General features: G+C 40.9%; 7 protein-coding genes across 9 annotated transcripts; 1 reads left to right on the top strand and 6 right to left on the bottom strand.

The window, feature by feature from the left end:
- Positions 1-111: 111 nt before the first annotated feature.
- LOC126799931 (uncharacterized) lies at positions 112-3,039 on the bottom strand. Of its 2 annotated transcripts, none has more exons than XM_050527194.1 (7): positions 2,850-3,039; positions 2,649-2,689; positions 2,073-2,130; positions 1,889-1,982; positions 719-803; positions 566-631; positions 112-281 (listed from the first exon to the last, which is right to left on the bottom strand). In XM_050527194.1, exons 1-7 carry the CDS (start codon positions 2,932-2,934, stop codon positions 168-170), a joined length of 543 nt encoding a protein of 180 aa, XP_050383151.1. In that variant the 5' UTR covers positions 2,935-3,039; the 3' UTR covers positions 112-167. The 2 variants fall into 2 exon arrangements, with proteins under 2 accessions (XP_050383151.1, XP_050383152.1); XM_050527195.1 differs by having other exon boundaries at positions 194-311.
- A 180-nt stretch (positions 3,040-3,219) lies between these two features.
- On the bottom strand, positions 3,220-4,276 carry LOC126799380 (ribonucleoside-diphosphate reductase small chain). Its single transcript, XM_050526579.1, has one exon. The coding sequence runs from the start codon at positions 4,231-4,233 to the stop codon at positions 3,244-3,246; it is 990 nt and encodes a 329-aa protein (XP_050382536.1). The 5' UTR covers positions 4,234-4,276; the 3' UTR covers positions 3,220-3,243.
- A 1,135-nt stretch (positions 4,277-5,411) lies between these two features.
- Positions 5,412-6,550, top strand: LOC126797479 (putative fasciclin-like arabinogalactan protein 20). The gene has a single exon (XM_050524102.1). The coding sequence runs from the start codon at positions 5,412-5,414 to the stop codon at positions 6,456-6,458; it is 1,047 nt and encodes a 348-aa protein (XP_050380059.1). The 3' UTR covers positions 6,459-6,550.
- Positions 6,551-8,563: 2,013 nt separating this feature from the next.
- Positions 8,564-12,447, bottom strand: LOC126797478 (uncharacterized). The gene is made up of 12 exons (XM_050524101.1): positions 12,376-12,447; positions 11,570-11,822; positions 11,294-11,435; positions 11,016-11,152; positions 10,698-10,899; positions 10,371-10,609; positions 10,107-10,218; positions 9,869-10,013; positions 9,623-9,768; positions 9,194-9,363; positions 8,692-9,075; positions 8,564-8,623 (listed from the first exon to the last, which is right to left on the bottom strand). Exons 2-12 carry the CDS (start codon positions 11,792-11,794, stop codon positions 8,564-8,566), a joined length of 1,962 nt encoding a protein of 653 aa, XP_050380058.1. The 5' UTR covers positions 11,795-11,822; positions 12,376-12,447.
- Positions 12,271-15,070, bottom strand: LOC126797536 (uncharacterized). Its single transcript, XM_050524176.1, has 10 exons — positions 14,944-15,070; positions 14,528-14,851; positions 14,325-14,440; positions 14,167-14,220; positions 14,041-14,065; positions 13,777-13,899; positions 13,464-13,630; positions 13,236-13,305; positions 13,042-13,140; positions 12,271-12,724 (listed from the first exon to the last, which is right to left on the bottom strand). Exons 2-10 carry the CDS (start codon positions 14,732-14,734, stop codon positions 12,623-12,625), a joined length of 963 nt encoding a protein of 320 aa, XP_050380133.1. The 5' UTR covers positions 14,735-14,851; positions 14,944-15,070; the 3' UTR covers positions 12,271-12,622.
- Positions 15,071-15,095: 25 nt separating this feature from the next.
- LOC126797537 (mitochondrial import receptor subunit TOM20-like) lies at positions 15,096-17,195 on the bottom strand. The gene is made up of 6 exons (XM_050524177.1): positions 17,016-17,195; positions 16,796-16,874; positions 16,428-16,597; positions 16,267-16,314; positions 15,632-15,724; positions 15,096-15,362 (listed from the first exon to the last, which is right to left on the bottom strand). Exons 1-6 carry the CDS (start codon positions 17,112-17,114, stop codon positions 15,237-15,239), a joined length of 615 nt encoding a protein of 204 aa, XP_050380134.1. The 5' UTR covers positions 17,115-17,195; the 3' UTR covers positions 15,096-15,236.
- Positions 17,196-18,000: 805 nt separating this feature from the next.
- Positions 18,001-21,612, bottom strand: LOC126798088 (B2 protein). Of its 2 annotated transcripts, none has more exons than XM_050524921.1 (6): positions 21,516-21,612; positions 19,557-20,143; positions 19,043-19,143; positions 18,811-18,894; positions 18,597-18,707; positions 18,001-18,509 (listed from the first exon to the last, which is right to left on the bottom strand). In XM_050524921.1, the coding sequence occupies exons 2-6, from the start codon at positions 20,113-20,115 to the stop codon at positions 18,462-18,464; spliced, it is 903 nt and encodes a 300-aa protein (XP_050380878.1). In that variant the 5' UTR covers positions 20,116-20,143; positions 21,516-21,612; the 3' UTR covers positions 18,001-18,461. The 2 variants fall into 2 exon arrangements, with proteins under 2 accessions (XP_050380878.1, XP_050380879.1); XM_050524922.1 differs by having other exon boundaries at positions 21,395-21,520.
- Positions 21,613-21,627: the final 15 nt, after the last annotated feature.

Genomic DNA, 21,627 nt, shown 5'->3' with positions numbered 1-21,627 from the left:
GGAACATGTGTTATATATATAGTTCAGTGCTTTGCAATGAAAAACATACTACATAACTGCATGTCTGCATAGCATTCCTATTTGCATTTTGATCAGTGATTACTACAACCACTATATGAAGATCAGACCCGAGCTACATCGGATAACTGATGCACGTTCCAATCTATCTACTTGGGATTAAATAAAGGTGATACCCTCCTTCGAACAATCTCCTGAATCAGCTCTGATGACAATACCGATACACCATCCTCAAAGTTGGCAAGTTCCATCTGCTGGCGCAACTGTAAGTACCAAAGCCATCAATCTATTACCTAAAAAGGTACAGGACAAATCATTTGCAATAAAGCATCAATGATACTAACTAGGCTTTACATTTGATATGCATTAGCAGAAAACTTTCCAAACGATGGGGATTTTTCGTCATTGTAAACCACAGGCCAAAGGGGCATCTGAGTTTCAGGTCCATTTTTATTTGTGTCCATGATCTTATATCTAACAAGAGTTATAAAACCAATTTTCATGTGATCCAATGTGAGCCAAATGCACGATATGAACAGCCACATACCTTCTCAAGGATTGCAGATTGATCATCCAGGGGAAATTTGCGCATTTGCTTTAGCATCTCCCGTTGCTGAAAAAAAATTGAACTACTGGTTCTTAATAAACATCAACCTTTACGACTTTACTATTACATTTGTCAACTGTGGAAAGATATTACCTGCTCCTGTACTTTTTCTTGAATCTGCATCCTTTCAGCAAACTCATCTGCTCCAAGCTCAGCTTCATCACAGGCCATCTCTTCTCTGTCATTAGCAACATAGGATTATATATCAAAACACTTTTTGTTCTTGTTTCAGAAGAAAAGCATTGTGCCTCTCGATGTACTATGATTTTTTAGGCAAACACAGAACCAAAGCCAAGCCTCAACACAAGCTTAAAGTTGTGTATGAACTATGAAGTCACGTTGCAGAAGCTTCAAGCTTTGCGCAGGTGTGAGGTTTAAGATTCAGAATTGGCTACTTATACACAACAATCACAAAGTCAACTCGACTTACAATTCCAATATAATACGGACTTGCTTCTGATAGGTTCATACCAATATGGTGTCTGCTAAAGTAATATAACAAGTTGACTACTGAAGAAACTATTGTCTTCCTCACATATCCCTTCATTTACAGTTTAACAACCATAGAAAATCCATATTTTTTTTGCAATTAATAGAAACAATCTCTGCTGCGTCTGCTCCCACATGGTACTTTCATAACTTCATCTCAGGCATGTGTGAATGGAGATGAGATGGACCGGCTTTTCACTGCCTAATGTGACAGCTTTTACTTGAACAAGAAAAGTCGCTGCTTATGCATAACTAACTTAGATTCAAGCTATATTAGAAACATGGCCGGTCCTAAACATTTAAGGTCTAGTGCGAAATTTGAAATGGGGCTTACATAGAAATATATATATGATTTTTCTCAGGAGCCTTGAGGATACCAGCTACATCTCAAGATACGGGAAACATACCACCATGCAGATGGATAACAGAACTCCAAGAAATAACACGTTATACAGTACCCCCCCCCCCCCCCCAACCTAAAAAAAAAGTGACACAAGCTTACATGCTTTATAGTCCACTTGGGAGCCAATTAAAATCTTATTCTTCATGAAAATGAACCAGATGCTCCATGTCATTGGTATTTCAAATGTAAATAAGACAAATATAAATTCCCCAGTTTCTATTCCCAACTATACTTTACCCTTGTCAACTTATGGTTGAAGATTCAACTAAACTGAAGAACAAAGAACTTATAAGCTGTATTGCTGAATATGAATGGCATTCTCAAAGTTGGTTAACTTCACAAGTTCACATCTAGGCATAAAGGTGGATTACCTTTCAATAAACTTATAGAAGCGAATCATCATGTCCTGATCATTCTCATAGTTTATATTCACCTTTCCCAGGCATGATATGCTGAACCTCGGATCTGTAGTCAAAGGAAACATTTACTCTAAGTCAGTTGGTTCAGCGATTGGTTAAGCTTGGCTAGTACGTAGCATTTCAAGAACAAACTTACCAATACCCATTTCACGAAATATCTCTTCTTGGATGGCAGTGGTCACAGCTACAGCTTCCTGCATGTTGTAATAGTATATATCAGACAAGTAAAAGGAACAAATGGATGTGGTATTCAATAAGTACATTCAACTAGGAAATGATAAAGTGATCAACATTATTTCATATACTTCTGGAAAGCATAAAATTTATCAGCTCTACTCATTTTGCGTACTTTATGTTCAGTTCAGTGTCATCAATTCTTATTGTGAATCCAAAAGATACATTGAAGTACCAACTGTATGCTAATTTGTCATTCATCTCTATTTGCTACAGAGGAGTACATAGTCTTCTTGCCATAGATGTCAAAACAAAATAGTGCATACCAAACTGAATTTACACTAGTCGTAAATTCAGACACTAGGCCACTATCAACCTGGAAATGTATTTGTATCAACTAAAATGCCAAATACAGCACAGTAAATATACCAGTTCAGTGTTCAGGTAACCAAGCAGTAAACTAACACAGATTATCTGGAAATGACATCATAAAGTAAAGCTGTTTTATGAAAGGGAGTAGCAGAAACAATAAACCCACCTGTTTATCCTCAACCCCATCTGCAATCCTTTTCTTCACTTCTGCAAATAATAAAAATGATTAAACCCCAAACCCACCACATCCTCCACTCCACAAACACAAACCCAAAAATCCGAGCACAAATCGTAAAGCAATATCTTAAAATACAGAAACAAATCAAAGACATAAAAGGCCAGAGCGAGAGAATTGGGAAAATGGTACTAGGCTGAGATGTAAGGAATGCGAATCGATCAAAGAGATGGAGCAATTGCTCCCTTGACAGCATTTCTGAGCTCCCAGTAGCCATCACACTCCTTTGTAAATCCTCCAAACCTTCAAAACCTTTGGTTTCAAATACCAGGGTTTACCCTATTCTTGTTATGAGGTCCACAAAATGACACCCTCACATTTCAAAAGCCAGTTCCTTTTCCCCATTTACTTTTTAACCCAAAATGAAAAAACAATTCTTATTGCAAAAAAGAAAATGAGAACCATTTTATATGTGCAAATAAAAACTAAAACTAGCAAAAAATTATCATATATATCTGAAAGCACAGAGTAACAAATTGAACATTACAGAATTTGTAAAACCTAAAAAAAAAAAAGCCCTAATAAATTAGAAATCCTCATCCATCTTGAAGACATGGTTGCCACCATTGCCACTAATGCTGTTCATAACTGAGGCCTTCTGGTACTCCCCAACTCTCTTCTCAAAGAAATTAGTCTTCCCCTGAAGACTAATCAGCTCCATCCAATCAAATGGGTTCTGCACATCATACATCTTCCCATATCCCAATGCCCCCAGCAGCCTATCAGCCACAAACTCAATGTACTGGCTCATCAGATCGCCGTTCATTCCAACTAACGCGCACGGTAACGCGTCGCACACGAACTCCCTCTCTATGTCAACCGCGTTGCGCACGATTGACCTCACGCGCTCCTCGGTGAGCTTCATCCGGAGGAGAGAGTAGAGCAGGCACGCGAAGTCGCAGTGGAGGCCTTCGTCTCGCGAGATCAACTCGTTCGAGAACGTCAGACCCGGCATCAACCCGCGCTTTTTAAGCCAAAATATCGCGCAGAAGCTCCCCGAGAAGAAGATCCCCTCCACGCAGGCGAAGGCCACGATTCGCTCCGCGAAAGTCTCCGAGCCGTCGATCCATTTCAGGGCCCACTGGGCTTTTTTGGCGACGCAGGGGATGGTGTCGACGGCCCGGAAAAGACGGCTCTTCTCGTCCGAGTCTTTGATGTAGGTCTCGAGGAGGAGGCTGTACATCTCGGAGTGGATGTTCTCAATCGCGATCTGGAAGCCGTAGAAGGCACGCGCCTCCGAGATCTGGACCTCCTTCATGAACCGCCCGGCGAGATTCTCGAGGACGATGCCGTCGGAGGCGGCGAAGAAGGCGAGGACGTGAGTGATGAAGTGCTTCTCTCCCGGGGTTAGGGTCTCCCAGTGGCGCTGGTCCTGGTCGAGGTCGACTTCCTCGGCGGTCCAGAACGAGGCCTCGGCCTTCTTGTACATTTCCCAGATCTCCGGGTATTGAATCGGGAACATGCAGAACCGGTCCGGGTTGGCCATTAAAAGCGGCTCTTCTGGAATTGCAGGCATCTTGGGGAAGATGAAGATGATTTAGGGTTTTGAATTTGGGGATTTTAGGGGGTCTGTGTTGTGGAGGTTGGAGAATTGGGGGTGGAATTTATAGAGGCAAAAGGGTTTTGAATTCGGAGCGGGTGATTTGAATTTTCATTTGGGAAGCTTGCGCGAGAATGAAGGGCATTTTGGGGAATTAGGAGGAGTTTGGCGCTCAGCCCGATTTGTGTGGTCTGAAATTGCGGCTAGGGGATGAGGATGGTAAATTTGGAGGGTATAACTGTCAGACTGCGCCGCTGGCCTCTGGTTGGTGGCAGGGTGGTTTGGTCCATTTGGATTCAGCTTGTGGGTTTTTCAAGTTTAATACTATTGGCGGGAATTATTTTGCGCGGGAGTTTTTGGAGTGATGCAATTTGAAACGGTTTGGTTCCAAAATCTATGCAAAAATGAATCTAGTGGTTTATTGGTCCCCTATTGTTTACCATGTACGGTCCATATCAACCTAATGATGCCTATAAATAAGGAAAATTCTATGTTGCAGGACCTAATTCACTACAAACACACTCCACACACTCTACGTGTATTTCAAGACAGTTATCTATTCACCATCAGATTCGTTATGTATGGTATGCAGCGCTGTACAATAGCTAAATCCTATAAATAAGGCATTGTTATCGTCGTTATGGTTACCCTAACGAATAGTGTTTAAACTCTGTTAGTATTGTTTTACTTGCTTGATGCTTTAGTGGCTGGCCTTTTAGCTTTGTTTTTGCAATTTTTAAACGGGTGCCAATGAGGTGTTTAGGGTGTGATGATACCCAAACACGTGTGGGATTGTGCACACACAGGTGCCCACGCGCTTGGACATGCCTCTGGACTCCATAGTCCGTGGGAAGCACACGCCTCGTGTGCCTGCGCGGACCTAAAATCCTTACGGGCCTCGCAAACGAAATATGGAATCTAGCCCAAGATACAAAGAGGCCCGCATTCTGCACCAACCTTTCGCTTACGTCACAACCGTAACCGTCTAACAAACTGGCCGACCCCACCTTTCTTGATTTCCCGCTCTTTTGTACTCGGACCCAGAGAGTCGGCTCTTCTCTACTTTGTGCTATAAATCTCTGAAGATTCTGGAATCCCTAACAGAAATCACTATTCACAAAACAAACCCAAAGAATATTCTCTCTCTGAGAAAAATGAAGAGCTCTCCCACCACTCTCCTCCTCCTAATTCTCTTCTCCCTCACCTCCGCCTCCTCCGCCGTCGCCTCCCCCGCCACCCTCCTCACCGCCGCCCCCACCCTCTCCAACTCCGGCTTCCTCTCCATGGCCCTCACCCTCCAGATCGCCGCCGGCGCCGGCCTCGACCTCGCCTCCCCCACCGCCACCATCTTCGCTCCTCCGGACACCGCTTTCTTCCAGTCCGGCCCACCCTCCCTCCCTCTCCTCCAGTACCACATCTCCCCGCGGCGGCTCTCCGTCAACACCCTACCCTACCTCCGCCGCGGCGCCAAGATCCAGACTCTGCTCCCCAACTACACGCTGACTGTGACGGCGTCGCCGCCTTCCGAGGGCTTCTCGTCGATCAACGACGTTCGGGTCGACCCGAACTCGGTTCTTGACGACGGGTCGGTTATCATATACGCCGTCGATCAGTTCTTCAACCTCACCTTCTTGGACGCTACTACCGAGGCTCCGGCGCCGTCTCCCATCTCTGCGATTTCGGGTCAGCCGCATCGGGTTTTCGGGTCGGTTGCGGATCTTTTGAGGTCCAGAGGCTATTCGGTCATGGCGGCGTTTCTCGACGCCCAGCTTATCGGTTTCAACCGCAAGACGGCTCTCACTCTGTTCGCGCCGGCCGACGACGCCGTGGAGGACTACGCTAGGAACACCTCCGACTACTCGGCCATCTTCCGATCCCACGTCGTGCCCAAGCTGCTGACGTGGCGAGACCTGGTGGCGCTCGACGACGGCACGATGCTGCCGACTTTCGCCGAAGGGTTTACGATCGATGTGATCAAGATGGGGGACGTCCCGGTGCTCAACGACGTTCCGGTGGCCGAGCAGGACCTCTACCAGAGCCGATTCGTGGTCGTTCACGGCATCAATCGCTTGCTGACGTCACAGAAGGAGGCGGTGGCGCAAGCAGAAGGGCCAGCTGGAGATGAAGAAGATGTGAATGATGGGTTTGTTGCCAATGTTGCTGAGGAGATCAACCCTCAAGGCTTTGATGACTATCACTGAGGTATTATGAGCAGCAAGAGATTTGAATAAGACTTTGGATTCTTTAGCTTCAAGAATTTGATTTAGTTTGTATATTCTGTGAGTTCTTTGGCATCAAGAATTGGGTTTAGATATAGTGTTGATGATTCAGAAGCCATGTATCTCAGATTGTAGGCTTAATTGGGTGGATTGAAACTGTGTACTGTTGATAAGTTGAAATAGGAAATTTTCGATTTTTCAATCATCTTTCTGTTTCAATTATGTGAATGCTTAAGTGAGTAGTCTTTACTGATATGAGAATGTTGAATTCAATTACTCGAAATCAGATGAACAACCTTACGATAGAAAACTAGAGTGAATCACTGAATTTGAGAAGAGCATTAAAAGTTTGGACTGCTATTTATGATTCAGGAGCAGCAGAATAATGTGCAGGATTACAAACTTGAGCTAGATGACCCATTTCTCATACCAGTGTTTCTATCCTAGAGGTAAAGCTGGAGAAGCTTAAGGTTTAGGACCGTAGCTCGTACTAGCTTCCTCAAAGTTTGTGTCCCCCGAAAAACTTGCCCTTGCCAATGCCCGCAGTTTCTTCAGATCACTTTTCGGCTCTAATTTCTGTCCCTTTTGCTGTTTTGCTTCCGCTGCTCTCTGCGTACCTAGTGTAGTCTCGGGTGTAGAGGAATCTGCTGTCATTTGTCGAACGTTTGGGCCAGGTGATCCAGGACTGAGTACAGGGACTACAGTTGCAGTCTTAGCGCTGATAGTGTTACCGCTTGGTGCTCTCATATCTCCCCTTCCGGATGTTGTATCTGGATCAGGAGGCAGACCTGTTTTCGCATGGGATGATGTCGGTATGGCTCTTGGCCATTGCTTCTTTGGCAGGAATGGGAGGATAAGGCCCTTGGCAGAAAATTTCAAACCAAGTTTGAATGAACTCTTTTGAGGCTGTGAGAATCTCAGAAGGTACTTCATCAGGGCATACCACTCGTTGATAATTTGGGCAACAAAGGTAAGAAAGAGAAGAGCCAGCATAAGAAACCCTGCATTTCTCGCTTTGATGGGATTTGAACCATTAATACTGATATGTAGAGCAAAGATGCCAACCTCACACAGTAGAGAAATACTCTCCACCACATGGACTCCCCTGCTGATATATGGTTTGACAGCAAATAGGTAGATGAACTGTACCAGTGTAATGGTCAGTGCAAAGAGGCTTTGGTTTGATTTGCTTGATGAGTAAGCTCCACATATGATCCCCAAGCAGACCCTTCTTGAAAGATCAACAATAATGTAGGAAGATCTAGCACATCCCATGACCCTTTTCGATACAGGAATCTTAATATCTTCAACGCTGCCATCCAAGTTGCATCCTCCCGACACCACTATTGCCACTTCCGGTCCACTTGGATATGCTGTTTGGTTCATTTTGATCAACAAAGAAGATAAATGGAGGACCCTTCAAACTTTCAAAGAGAATCCCAAATCGTGGAAGGAAAGATGAAGGAATTCCTTCCTTATAAAACCACTTTCCAGCACTCGGACTCCCTGTAAAAGAATACCAAAGCCTTGTAGACCACGGTTCCTTTCTAGTTACATGCTTGACCTCCTTGAACTGAACATAATTACCGGAGAAGATCTCAATTAACTGAAAAGGCACACCGATATTATAAGTGCTGCTGGAATTGGCAGCAGCAAAGCTCCAGTAATGGTTCCTCCTGTTGTACCACCTATAAATATAGTAGTCATGAGTTCAAAATTTTCTCGTGGGATGACTAAAACAACAGAATTAAAAAGAACAAATCTTATGTGCTTACCCTTAATAAAAAATGTCAAGGACTGAGAAATACAAGGTAGCATGAGAATAAGAAGAAAGAGGTCGAATCTGGGAACTGAGAGTAAACCATGAGCTGGTGTTCCAGTTCTCCATCTTAGGGAAAGTAATATAAGGAAATGGATGATGATTAAACTGCCTCCTCCAATACCAAGCTAAAACAAGTTCATCAGCAGGTCTTCCCACCTGTTAGTTGGGTATAACAACATTGGCTTAGCTTAGCTCCTAAATTACTTTTAGGTACTTGGAAAATCATGCTAAAATCAAACCGGTAAAGACGAAGGTAATTGTGGAACTACCCTAGGTAATTATCCATTCCCTTGATGACATTGCTAGCAAACAATGGCTCTCCTCTCTGCAAGCCAAACAATTAGCCATGGAATATTGGTTTACATTGAAGAGGAAAAGATTCAGCATACTCACCAGGAAATCCATGAAATATTCATTTGAATGAAGGGGTAATCCATAAGGAGTCATATGCATGTAATGCTGCCCAAGAAGCCAACCAGACTGGGGACCTATCTCAATGGGAACTGGTACTTTACTCAACATATATGAAGCATTGGCTAGATATGAGTCAAATTGAACGCTAGCCCCTTTATGTGAAGACCCCCTTGCGGACGAGCCAATATTCTCTACAGCCAAGTACACATGGTGGTATAAATCTGAACCACTATCCTTTTTCCATGGAAGCTTATGACGAGGTATGAGCCACCAAAGACCTTTGGTTGTCTCAAAATATTCAATTGGCTGGTTGACTGAGAGCCGGTCTGAGAGGACAAAAACTTGAAGGTGTCCAACCAGACCCTATTTTAAGAAAGCAGATAATATGTTGGACTGATTTCAAAAGAGTTTACAAGATGGGGTGAAAAACGAGACATGGATGCATTGATATTTTTCTTCTACTAAAGAACTTGAATCTTACATGTAGATTCATTGAGGAATCAGAGGCAACAGCATGGTATCTCTCAGAAGCAATTCCCACTGCTTCAAGATGTGCATTTGAAATTGAGAGAATAGCAGCTGCTAATGATGTTGCTAGTATACCCGCACTAATGAATGACTGCAGTGCCATTGATATTACAGGGGTTGAATCTGCGCAAAGAAGATATGTGAAACTGTCTTTGTGTGCATGTGTCTGTAACTATGTATATACCCTTTTGCTAAATTCTGGCAATTACTAAGCTTCACCAATATTTTAAAGTAGGTACTGTAGTGAGAGTATAATCTTGCATGTCAAGCTCTCTGCTAAGTTTTAATTCATCCATGCACCGAAAACTAATAAATTAAGAAGAAAAAAACTTGGGGGATCAATAGATGTAGAGAACAGAATAGAAGAAGAAATTAGACATACAGTGTTTCACTTCAAGTTTGTTAGAAGCCACGTTAAGATTTCCTGATATATCATATACCTTCCCTGCAGGAACAGCAATTGACACCATATTGTCAGAGATTGCAAATACATTCAAGGAGTACAGAGCTCTTGAAAGTTCCCTAAACCTGCAAAAGGCAATTAAAAACTTAGCCCATTATATTTGGGAATTTTGCCAATTGGGATGTTGTGGTATTAGAAGTTTCAAGAGAAACTATATGCACCTGCCTTGTTATTCTACCCCCGACCACATTTACCATTGAGGCTTTAAAGCCAAAAACCGGATTAGTAAACTCAACTACTACATTGATGCTGTGACCCTTGGTAACATTTGGAGAACTAGTACTCAGCCCTACACCGGTCTCCTTAGAATCTGACAGAAAAGGAAAGCTATTAGCGCTATAAAGCTTCCAAAGACTCCTGGAACCAAGTTAAGCTTGATGGCTTATAAGCAGGAATATCATACCATAAAGAAATGTAACTGAGGGAACCTGTGAGACAGGAGTGCCTGTCCTGCCAAATAGTAATCCAGCTTGTAGTTCAATGACAACAATTTTAGTTCCAGTTATATTCCTGATCTACAAAGTAGAAATTAAACATATATGTGAGATAATTAACAAAAGCGTGACTACACCAATTATCACCAGTGAATACAGAAACGTGTTCTAGCTAAAACCCTTCAACAGCTATGTTACTTATTATCAGCCCAAACCTGTAAGTTTCTGCTTACTTGGAAATCAAACTGACGACTTCCTTGATTTCTGCGATGAATAGGCATTAATTTGCCCGAATTGACACTCATTGCATTAAGGACCTGCTCTGTAGTATTTATAATGGGGATGCTGAAGCCTAAAAATATTTTCATATCCTCCATTTTGTTAGTTGCAAGGACTGTTCTCAGGACTCCATTCATCACTAACTCATAAGCAGGAACAGAGGTCCACAAATCTGCTAGCACTGGCCTTCTATCTAAGGCATTCAATACAGATGTCATTTGTCTGTCAGAGAAGTAAACTGACATATTATGATTGAAGTAAGTTTGCAAGTTATGTCTTACCAAAGTGAATGATTACAGTGGAACCGTCTGTCCTTGTAAAGCTATTTCCAGCCTGATCTGTACAAAATTTATCTGCCAGCCTGATAACGACACGACCATTCATACTCGTAAAGGAGAGTATCACATCGAGGCTGTACTTAATGCTAGGTTTAATCATGCGTGAGGAAGATGCACGTACATAAGCTGGACCATGTATTATAATCTACAAAGAGAGCATGAGGGTTAACTCCTATTTTGAAATTTTCCAGGGTAATGACTTGAATATTATTGAAATGACAACTTCATGAATTGGGGAAGCATAAAAAGGAGTCCACTTACATCACATTTTGATGAGTTTACACACCTAAAGCCACCCTTCCCAGTGCAAGCTTCACTGAAACTAATATCAATGGCGATTCTTTCAGCGCTTGTATAATTCTTTTCGCTAAAAATTGTTGCAGTTGGCGGAATTGTATCTATCAGATAAATTACAGAACATTGAGAAGACAAGAAAAGAGTTTAGCGATACTAGCATACAAGAGTATTCTACACAGGCAAGGCCTAGCAAGTAGCTATAGATAAGGGACCTCAAAATTACTTAATGAACAAGCACTGACCAATGAACCATGAGTAAGCTGATGAGTTCGTTTGTCCATCAGAAGTTGTGACATTGACAAGAAACTCATGGTCACTGTTGACTGTCAAGTTTCTGAATACTATGTCCTTGGCTGGACATGGACTCAGAGTTTGGCCATCAAGCTGCTCATGAAAATGAACTAGTGAGATAAACTACATTGATCTCGAGCAAACAGGCATTTAACTAAATTAAGGATCTTGAAGTTCTTATGATGAGCTAAAGCACAAGGCTTAAACGAAGATTGAACAAGACTCACCTGACAGTGTATGTAACACATTCTATCTCTGCATGCATCGGAGCCATCAATTGTTAGTGCAGAGTACCGGAAAACAGCGTAAGAGTACCTTGACCGTGCTGGTGGAGCTCTAGCGAAGTGAACCAGTACCGTTGACTCAGCTAAGATTTGAATGTACCCCATAATGAAAGCACAGAGACAGAGCTGAAGAAACTTGATGAGCAGACCCTTGGAAAGGACGGCCATGAATGAAAATCACATTTAAGTCGGAAATCTGGGACAGGGGAGGAGCAAAATAAAAGAAGACTGAGGTTGCTGGAAGCACAAGGTCCCAAAGGCAGTGGCTGTAGTAATGTTCGAGTGTGTATATTGGTCTTTCAAATTACTGTAAACAGAAGAAGAGCACAGGACAACTACCAGTGGCCTTGTTCATCACAGCCTTATAACTCCGACTTTAATGAAGTTCACAGACACCATTAACTACCACTCACCAACCTACAACTACCTATCTTTTTTTTTCTTTTTCGGTTAAAAGCCATGATGAGCCTGTTATATAACATGAACCAACAGAACCCAAAACGGGAAATTTCATAGACTACAGGATTGATCCCGCATGTTTAGACCAAAATTCCAATGGTCAGTTTGTCCATGACGATCTATGACAATTTAATTCAGTAGCATCAGTCTACTTTTTATGAGTCTGAAGCTTAACTCGACAACAACTATGTTGTATAAAAATAACATTCATTGAAATAGGGTCCATGATCTAATTAATCGAACTTCAAAGATCAGCTGAATAATTTGTGGGAGAAAGACGACCTACTTACAAATCTCATAAAGGCTAGTGCTTGACAAGTGGCTTGCAGCCTTGCACTGTTAGCCTGATCAAAAAGTTAAAACGGAAAATGTTAGCTCCTCCGTGGGATTAGACTGTTAAGTATTCCTGCATCACTTATTTACACAATTTTACAGATCATACGGATCATCCCCAAGGAGAATCAAAAGGTGCAACCCTGGTGCGAAGAACTCCGATATCTCCTAATCTTAGTTGGCCACAGGATTTAGCCGCAATGATTATCTTCCAAGTGATCGAGGATATGAGCTTCCTACTGACTCAGCGGATTCATTGTCATCTTCATAGTCACCTTCGGCTACCATCCAGTGTAATTGAGGACCCTGAAAGTTTATGAATCAAAAACTAGTACATCAAGATTGCAGAGCATATATATTTTAGAACACTCGCCAAAAGTAATTTGCAGTAACAACATTTTAGAAAGAGTTGTATGACTGGAATTTCTCAGGCTGATAACCAAACCAATTACGAGCCAAATATCAATGGTTCTCACAACAGATGGGACACAAATCACATTGCAATACAATAGTGACTGATAGTAAAAGTGAAAACAGATAAACAGTATTCCCCGTGCTGAAGACTAGCAGTGTTGGAGCAGAAAATAACTCATTCAGAGAGTAATTAATGGATTAGCTTTTACCTTTCCTTGACGTATGATTTTGGGAGGAAAAACAGTCATGTCAACCACAGTTGATGGATCAGCCACTCTTAACCCACCGTCGATGACAAAATCAAGGCCCTGAAATAAATTCAAAACACAATTCAAGGGCTATAAGAAAGGGATTGACCCCATGACAACAGAATATGACACAATCTCCATGTGACAAACCACACCTCTGGTCCGTATGTATCAGCTATAACAACTGGATCCAAAATCCACTCATTTTCCTTTGGGCACTTGCAACTGGACAACAAATAAACAATCAGTGTCATATTTTTGAAAAATCATAGTGGAGCACAAAAGTAATTTGCATAACTAAGGAAGAGGAGCAGCTCTTATATTGCTTAAGAGTCGATTCAAATTATATATAAAGAACAAATAGGTACACAAACCAGTCATACCTTGTGGAAAGCAATGGTGAATCCATCTTCTCCAGTATTGCTTGACAGATGGCATCAGCAGGCATACGAACACCCACATCTTTCCTGGATTTGAATTTGGCAGTTGTCGTCCCAAACCTTATACACTGCTTAGGTAGTTCTTTGGTCGCAGTGAGGATAAAGGTATACTGTAACATTAAAAAGGTTTGATCATAGACTAAATTTGAGGAACCTACAGTATGTAACATATGTGCCTTCAATGAAATCTCTTTAAGTGTCTAGTTGTAATGCTATTGCTACAAGCAATGATAAGACATGCAAATAACAAACTTACAGGCCCAGGTAAGCACTGCTTAACAGCTCGGAAGATATTTGCATGACCTTTGGAATCGCCACGAGGGAAGCCTGTCGTAAACCGATCAATGTCGTGGAACGAGTGACACAAGATGGTGAGGGGCTGCATCAGCAAGTCAATAACAAGTTAAAACAACATCGATCAAAACGCCCGTCAGCAATTCAAAGCACTACATAAGTTGTAACTACTACAGTTCATCAGGCATTATCAAAGTAATGAGTTAAAGGAAGTCGCTACACTTGCCTTTGTAGACTCGATTTTCTTGATTCTGCAATACGAAAACACCAGTGAGATAGATTACAATTTGATATAAAAAAATGAACACATCACTTACTAACCAAACAACAGAAAGGAAACAAACTCGTCTACCTGCAAAGACGGTCGATGGCCGAGTGGTTTCTGGGATCACAAACTATAGCATACCTGTAGTAATTAATTACAGAAATCACAACATTGCCCCCAATAGCCTGGAACTGTAAGAGTAAGAAAAACAAGGCCAGGAGGCTTAATTAGGGTTTATGACTTACACAGTGTCAGTGGGAATGACACCAACCGCTCCTTGCTTCAGAAGATCAACAACCGGCTCCAATTTCCAGCTGTCAGTTCCTGATGAATCAACCTCAACATAGACCAACTCATCCTCCTAACATAATCAAATCATTTCATCAATTTCAAACTCAAATTTAGTTCAATTTTAAATTTCGAATAGTGAGTGAGAAAGAGAGAGGACCTTGGTGAAGCGAGGACCGGAGTATTTGAGGCGCTTAGGGCTCCGCTTCACGGCGAAAGCGAACACTTGGAACCGCCGGGTTTTCGGAGCGGCGAAGTAGACGCGGCTTGAAGAAGAAGAAGGGAAAAGCTTGGGGTTCGAGCGGGAGAAGCTGAGAGATGAAGCAAAGTCGCCGGCGAAGAGTTTCGTCGGAGAAGCCATCGCCATTTTATCTCTCTCTTTTTCAAGTGGCGCCACAAATGAGCCAAAACAGAGATGATCGCCGGGTATATTTTAGAATTGTCGGGTTTGCTGAGGACGTGGACAATCGGAGGCCCATTACTCCTACGGCCCAAATTTACTGATTATTTAAAAAAGATTTAACAACCCGGTTAAGGATTAGTAATCAACAGCAAACTTCATGAATGAGTACTTACTCAGACTCGATATTATGATACGAGTACAGACGGAATACATGCCTGAAACAATGAGCCATCGGCGATAACGATACAAAAGATCGGCAGTGCAAGGACTCGAGTGAAATAGAGGAGATATAGAGAGCAGTAAAGTTGGCAAAGACAAGCCAACATCCGGAAACCAAGCTGCCCAATCTTCAATATACTTTGCTAGAGAAAAGTCGATGATATGATCTAAAAGTTTACATTGCCAAATATTTCCTAGGTGAAAGTTACATGTTTGGTGACACATGAATCAATTCCACATGCTATGCTCACAGCTGAGGTGGGGGAGGTACATGGGATTTCCCAAATCCTAACCATGCAACAAGTCCGGCAGCAAGGATTACCCAACCAAATACGTCATATATGACATCGTTGTTCTTCTTTTTCTTTGCAGCCTGTAAAACAAAGAGGGTGACATATTCCATTGACAGATCAAGAAATAAACAATGATAAGTATATAAAGACTGCTGTCTATACTTGAAGGCATGATGTAAATGCACTCTCAGTAGAAAACATTTTATCGATATCAATCAACTAAGTACTGGATGAAATCTGAGCTGCATCCTTAGATTCTACATACCCAGAACATATATGCACAATTTTTTTGCTTATTTGATCCTCCACAAAGATATTGGTTTCAGGTTATACTGACTAGAGAATTTACCTTTGTACTAGACGAAGTAGAAGGCCCTCCAGCTGTTCCCATCATCTGCTGACCAAAACCAGGCTTATTCATTTGCACATGCAATTTTGGGGCCTGTAAGCACAATAATCAACAACTTCATAACAAGCTCACACAATAAGTCTAACATACAGGTACTCTGTTGAGTATTGATTGAAGAATCAAATATAACTGGTTTCAACACGAAACAAGTGAAACTACACTAGACAAGAGATAACTGCAGAGTCTACAAGCAGGTGCATTCCCTAAGATAGCAGTAACATTACCTTACAGCACAAACCTGATATTAAGATCCATTACAAGCCCTAAGATTGGTACTTCACAAAAAACATCATAATTTTTTGAAGGAAAAAAAACACAGGACACATTTATGGAAAAGGAAGAACAAGTCTCCAAGGATAGATTTATTTTTTATAGCAATTAACAAAGCTAACAGACATGCTAAACAAGGTATCATGGACTCTAAAAAAAGTACCATTTTAAGGTCTTGTTCCCTTTGATAATTTAGATTACTTGATGTAATATATACAAGTCCTCAATACTACCATTTTAAGGATGCCAAAACATAATTTCAACAGCACAAAGAGCATTTTTCACAGGATCAAGTAGAAAAGAACCTTAGCAGACACTTCCAAAGATTTCTGATAGAGCTCATTTCCCGGTTCCTACAGCAGTAAAAGACATAAAATAAAAAAATCAATGATCATACAGTACATTGAGAAAAAACAACAACCAAAATTGCATACTCATTTCCTCTGAGATTGAGCGGGAGCATTACCTCAGCAACAGCTTTCTTGAAGTACTCGGCAGCAACATCAAAATGCACCTTCGCCTCTTCGGCGTCCGGAGTCAAAAACGCATTAGAAGTATGTGCATTTCCCAGGCACCACAGAGCATCATGTTTCTTAGGGTTAATCTTCAGTACCTCCTCCAGCTTAGAAATCGCATCTGCTCATTCATTAACTCACAAATTACTAAGCTATGACATACACAAATCGACGAATCAAACAATTAAAAATAAAAGATAAAAAAACACACCTCAAAGTTAAAGTACCACACACATGAGAACACAGAAATCAAATTCAATACCATCAGCTCATGCCTAACATGAGCTAAATTAATCGGTCAATCCTAAATTGTTAATACCTTGGATCATATATTTGCACTCTTCCACACTCTGAAACTGAGACAACTCCAAGAGAGCTCCAGCCCACCTTGTCAAGTTCTGTAATTCAGAAATAAAACACAAAATAATCAAACACACAGAGTCTACTAAACGAAGCGGACACAAGCTCAAGCCGAGATCAAAGTAAGTTAAGTGAATATTTTTGATGGAGAAAAGGGGGAGAGAGAGAGAGATACGTACATCAATATCGGTAGGGTTCTTAGCGTAAGTATCCTCGGAGGCCTTACGGGCGTGCTCGAAGAAGATCATCCGATCGAAGTCGCTCGGCTGTAAATCCATGGCGGTCTTTAGGGTTTTGCTTTCTGCTCTGTTCCAAAATCCAAAGGGACAAAGCTTGAAGATGAAAGAGCGAGAGAGAGAGCCGAGTGAGCAGTAAAAATAGCTCTGATAATTCCTCTGGGTGTTTATATGTTGTAAATACAATATAAAAATAATAATAAAGGGGCCCTTTTTATTCGGGGCCCAAATAGATCTATTGTAGTTGTGGGCCCAAATAGATCTCTTGTAGTTGTAGGTAAGAATGAATTACATTTTGATTTTTCCTTTTACCTTTTTTTACTTTTTTGTTAAGCTCAGCTTCATGTTAATTTCTTAAATTCTGTTTCTGTTAGAAATCAAAGAAGTTGTTAAGAAATAGAACCACGCTCTTCCCCTCCGGAAACACGACGGAAACGTGCCGGAAACGCGCGGAAACGTGCCGGAAGCGTGTTTCTAGAAAAATGTGTTTTGGAAATGCAAGTTTCCAAATTTGAAACGCGGTGGAAACACGAGTTTCCGAATTGGAAACGCAAATTTCCAAAAAAATAAAGGTTTTTTATGTTTTTTTTAAATGAAGGGCTAGACCTACCTTCGTCAAGTTAAATGACTTATTTCGACATATTTTTGACCTCTCGCCGAGTCGCCGACCTTCATTCTCTCTTGTATTAAACATAGATCTCTCATTATATTTGTATTATTTCAAATGTTGAACACCAAATTATTTAAGTTATTTGAGATTTTGAGTTAATTAAACTAAAAATTTATTATTATATTTTTTTTATATAATTTGTATTTTTTTTTTCAACGTTTCTAAAACGTATCCGCTTCCTAAAATTTTTGAAAAACACGCTTTCGCGTTTCCAAACGTTTCGTTTCCACGTACCCATACCCGATTCCGTGCAACCTAGCCCAGAACAGCATTTTACATGTATGTGTTCTTATTCTCGGAGGCAAACACATGATATCCAGTACACAATAATATGGTAGATTTTCTCCCATTTTTACCAGACCAATGACAGATGACATCCCAAGACTCTAATTCATAGGGGCACAAATTAGAGAAGCATCATTACATTACACAGATTGACATTCTCTTTTACATTCGGCCACTTTGTTTTCACCATTATCATCATCATCATCATCAAAAGCTAACAAGGGTTGTATAACTACTTGGATACGCATCTCCACGAGACGCTCCCTTATTCAGCAGGCTCGCTCAAACTACTACATAACTCGACAAGATAAAGAAAAAAAAAACCAGACTTCACCCCCAAGCTTGCGCTCCATATGGAAAATCTGTCAAAAAGCACACAACTGACATACACCATAGAACCTGCTACATCCACATACTGCTGGCCAGCATTCAGCTTATGCTGCAGAGCCAGCTTGCTCACATAGGTCCAATAGATCCAGGGTCTGCAGAATTATTAAAACAGATTAATATCAAAGCCAGTAGAATTGAATCCAAGTAAGGCATGATAACCAACGACTTTACAATCATACCTCAGGAACTGACAACTCCAGACGGAACTTTGGACCATCATAGTGATGCAAGACTGGCCTGAAGGAATCTTCTTCCAGAGCCCTGCAGATTTTTCTAACACAGATCCTTACCTAATACGTACAACAAAGCAAACATTCATCACCATGTTTGATAGATGCCAAACAAAAAATTAACACAGCACTTGACTATATAAATTTTAATCTAGATATCTACCTGCGCAGGAAACCTTGACTCGCCTTTACATTTCTTGTCTTCCCAAGCAGTTGGATCAATGTTTGAACCACCAAAGCTTGATGCCTATTAAAAACCAACAGAAAAAAGTTAAGACAATAGCTTTGGATATTACATCGTCTTGGTAACATTCTGCTGCCAAAATATGAATATTATGCAGTAGTGGAAAAACAAACAAATAATCAAGCTGTGTTGGCTCAAATGGTAAACAAACCTCAAAAATGCCATGCAATTGGTGAGTTGTGTAATTGTAGAGAAACAGTGGCAAACCAGGTGTGATTGCCCGAACTGAATCCCTGTACCTTGGAGGTAAACCTACAAGTAGATACAATGATCAACACATATACAAAGTCTCATACAGTAATTCTGCAGTTATTCTTGGTACCGAGAATAACCTGATACATACAGTGAACTCTAGGAGTAAGGGCAAGTTGCATGGTTGGAAGATGGAATATTTGTGAGGACGTCATTTATCATCTCATTTAAAGATAAAACATTCCTAGTACTTATATTATTTTTCAATCAGTGAAAACTCTTTAGATATTCGTCATATTCCTATCACACACTGACCTCCCTTAACATATACTGATCTGTTCAAAGACTGCAAATGCTTTACATAAAAGACGGCAGTAACATTTCTGGGTCAGTTTCACCTAGACTTAGACTCCTTAATGTATATCAGTTGGGAAACACACAAAAAAAAGAGATTATTAAAAAGAGAAAAATACCGAAAAGTTGCCGCTTCAAATCTTCCTGCATAGTGTCATTGTTGCATACAAAGATGTAGCCTCCAAGTACCTCATTTCGGGGAAGTGTCTCAGTTGCAGGCAAGGTCTTGAACCTTTTCTCCACTACATTCCCAGCATCATTGTTGTTGTTGTTAATAGTGCTGTTGTTGGTTTCCTTGTTGCTGAAATTATTGCCACCATACTTGTTCCCAGCCATGTTTCCCACAAAGCTTGCACTATTTTTCGGGTAGACTGCATTCATGTTGTAGATCCCATTCCTAAAGGAACTCTTGCTCACAGTTTCATTTACTTTTGAGTCCAAATTCAACATGTTAAAGTTAAGGCTCTCAAATTTGTTATCTTCCTGGAACCCGAATTTGTCTCTTGTTCTTGTTTCAGCTAGGCCCTTTGAAAGATCAAGGTTATTCATGCGCTCTCCCTTTGACCTCGTTTGCTCAGCCAATTTTGAAGCAGCCATTAACCATTTGTGATCCTCTGCAACTTTTGACTGTCCACGAAGCTCATCACCCAATTGCCAATAGCTGTGGATGCTCTCCATCTTGCAATCCCGCTTCGACAGTCAGGTCCTACATAAACAGTTTCACAAAAGTTAAAACAAATTGGAGAGGTTAGAGACTAATAACTGGAGAGAGGAACACAAATCTGCTAAACACAAACACTTAAACCATATGTCACACACCCACAATCAGACCAAGCCTGTACAGTACATTTTTGCATGCACATAGCACAGAGTAACAGGCCAAATGCTCTGGTTTAGAGCATTAGAGGCAGAATTCAATAATTTAGAACAGACATGTGGGTAATTGGCATGAAAGGATCGCATCAAAACTATTCGTTCAATGATGAACTCAATTAACATCACGTCATCAACACCACTTAAATTGAGACCAGAGTTCATAATTCCCCCGCATTGAAAACATAAAAAGTCATCTCTTTCACAACATCATCTCATCCAAGCACAAGAATCAAACTAGCATCACGGACTTGACTATCAATCAATAGAAAAATACATTCTTCAACAAGGTTGTTTGACACATTTAAAACATCCCGATACACAATTCTTAAAGTTATGAGGCATCATCACTTCCATCTGAGAACATTCAAATCCTCCCAGAAACACACCCCCTCAATATTCAGATTCTAGTCACTCTACCTCTACCAACACATACAGCTAACCAAATACACAAATGGCATATTAGGAAAGACAAAAAAAAATAGTTATTTTTTTTTCCAATAATCATGTACAGTTGACCCAAAACTTTTCAAAAACACCTTAAAAACAGAATGCATCTAGGCATCTAGCCATGTCAAAATACCAATTTCCGGAACACGGCTCCTGAAATACATCCATAACAAATCCTGTAGTTCCAAACTTTTACCAGAAACATCTACGCAGCAGACAAATTTAAGATAGACAACCTGTTCTCTTTCCTTCCCACTCAAATCAATTCTCTTCACAACCAGATGGAGAAGTACACATTTCATTTCCATAAAACACCAAAAAAAATTAAAGGTAAAAAAAAAATACAATCACCAGAGTATTAAAAATTTCAATTCTAATTATACGGGAGAAGTCAAATAAAGAATTTCAACTCACTAATCAGCTGCAAAAACTTACGCAAAAACCCCGAAAACGCTTTCTCTATACTAGCACCAAAACCAGAGATCCAACACAGGCATTACAAATTAACACAGAAAAGCAGCCAGAATTGAAGAAAAATAAAGTAGGAAATTCAAAATTTTACCCTAAAAGCTAGCAAAGAAATGAGAGAGATTACACAAAGCAAAGCAAAACAAAGAGCTGAATATGTAGCTACCAAAGCGAAAACGAGGCCCGGAATAAGCTGGATTTGGTTGAAGAGAATTGAGAAGAAGTTACAGGAAACCCTAGATTTGGGGATCAGAAGAAGAAGAAGAAGAGCTACTACGACTACTCACCTTTTATCTGCTTTGCCCCTGTGAATCCGGAAGACACGACAGAGAAGAGAGAAGGCACAAGGAGCTGGATTTTTATTCGTATTTGTACTTTTCTTTTTTACCCGGACTGGCC

The sequence above is a fragment of the Argentina anserina genome, chromosome 6 (genome assembly GCF_933775445.1).
Source record: "Argentina anserina chromosome 6, drPotAnse1.1, whole genome shotgun sequence".
Taxonomy (NCBI): domain Eukaryota; kingdom Viridiplantae; phylum Streptophyta; class Magnoliopsida; order Rosales; family Rosaceae; genus Argentina; species Argentina anserina.
Note: the sequence above shows the minus strand (reverse complement) of the source record. Positions and strands in the feature narration are given on the sequence as shown.

What these genes read in the sequence shown, in the direction of transcription:
- LOC126799931 (XM_050527194.1), bottom strand. Translation starts at nt 2,934, where the DNA reads ATGGCTACTGGGAGCTCAGAAATGCTGTCAAGGGAGCAATTGCTCCAT. An exon ending in ATTTCGTGAAATGGGTATTG is followed by an intron (nt 1,983 to 2,072) that starts GTAAGTTTGTTC and finishes CTTTGACTACAG; the next exon opens with ATCCGAGGTTCAGCATATCA. An exon ending in TTCTATAAGTTTATTGAAAG is followed by an intron (nt 804 to 1,888) that starts GTAATCCACCTT and finishes TGCTAATGACAG; the next exon opens with AGAAGAGATGGCCTGTGATG.
- LOC126799380 (XM_050526579.1), bottom strand. Translation starts at nt 4,233, where the DNA reads ATGCCTGCAATTCCAGAAGAGCCGCTTTTAATGGCCAACCCGGACCGG.
- LOC126797479 (XM_050524102.1), top strand. Translation starts at nt 5,412, where the DNA reads ATGAAGAGCTCTCCCACCACTCTCCTCCTCCTAATTCTCTTCTCCCTC.
- LOC126797478 (XM_050524101.1), bottom strand. Translation starts at nt 11,794, where the DNA reads ATGGCCGTCCTTTCCAAGGGTCTGCTCATCAAGTTTCTTCAGCTCTGT. An exon ending in TGTGTTACATACACTGTCAG is followed by an intron (nt 11,436 to 11,569) that starts GTGAGTCTTGTT and finishes TTTCATGAGCAG; the next exon opens with CTTGATGGCCAAACTCTGAG. An exon ending in CTCAGTTACATTTCTTTATG is followed by an intron (nt 10,014 to 10,106) that starts GTATGATATTCC and finishes CTTTTCTGTCAG; the next exon opens with ATTCTAAGGAGACCGGTGTA.
- LOC126797536 (XM_050524176.1), bottom strand. Translation starts at nt 14,734, where the DNA reads ATGGCGATGGCTTCTCCGACGAAACTCTTCGCCGGCGACTTTGCTTCA. An exon ending in CCGGTCCTCGCTTCACCAAG is followed by an intron (nt 14,441 to 14,527) that starts GTCCTCTCTCTT and finishes TGATTATGTTAG; the next exon opens with GAGGATGAGTTGGTCTATGT. An exon ending in GTCATTCCCACTGACACTGT is followed by an intron (nt 14,221 to 14,324) that starts GTAAGTCATAAA and finishes TAATTACTACAG; the next exon opens with GTATGCTATAGTTTGTGATC.
- LOC126797537 (XM_050524177.1), bottom strand. Translation starts at nt 17,114, where the DNA reads ATGGATTTACAGCCGAGCGACTTCGATCGGATGATCTTCTTCGAGCAC. An exon ending in GTGCAAATATATGATCCAAG is followed by an intron (nt 16,598 to 16,795) that starts GTATTAACAATT and finishes ATGAATGAGCAG; the next exon opens with ATGCGATTTCTAAGCTGGAG. An exon ending in CTACTTCGTCTAGTACAAAG is followed by an intron (nt 15,363 to 15,631) that starts GTAAATTCTCTA and finishes TTTGTTTTACAG; the next exon opens with GCTGCAAAGAAAAAGAAGAA.
- LOC126798088 (XM_050524921.1), bottom strand. Translation starts at nt 20,115, where the DNA reads ATGGAGAGCATCCACAGCTATTGGCAATTGGGTGATGAGCTTCGTGGA. An exon ending in AATTGCATGGCATTTTTGAG is followed by an intron (nt 18,895 to 19,042) that starts GTTTGTTTACCA and finishes GGTTTTTAATAG; the next exon opens with GCATCAAGCTTTGGTGGTTC. An exon ending in TGGAGTTGTCAGTTCCTGAG is followed by an intron (nt 18,510 to 18,596) that starts GTATGATTGTAA and finishes ATAATTCTGCAG; the next exon opens with ACCCTGGATCTATTGGACCT.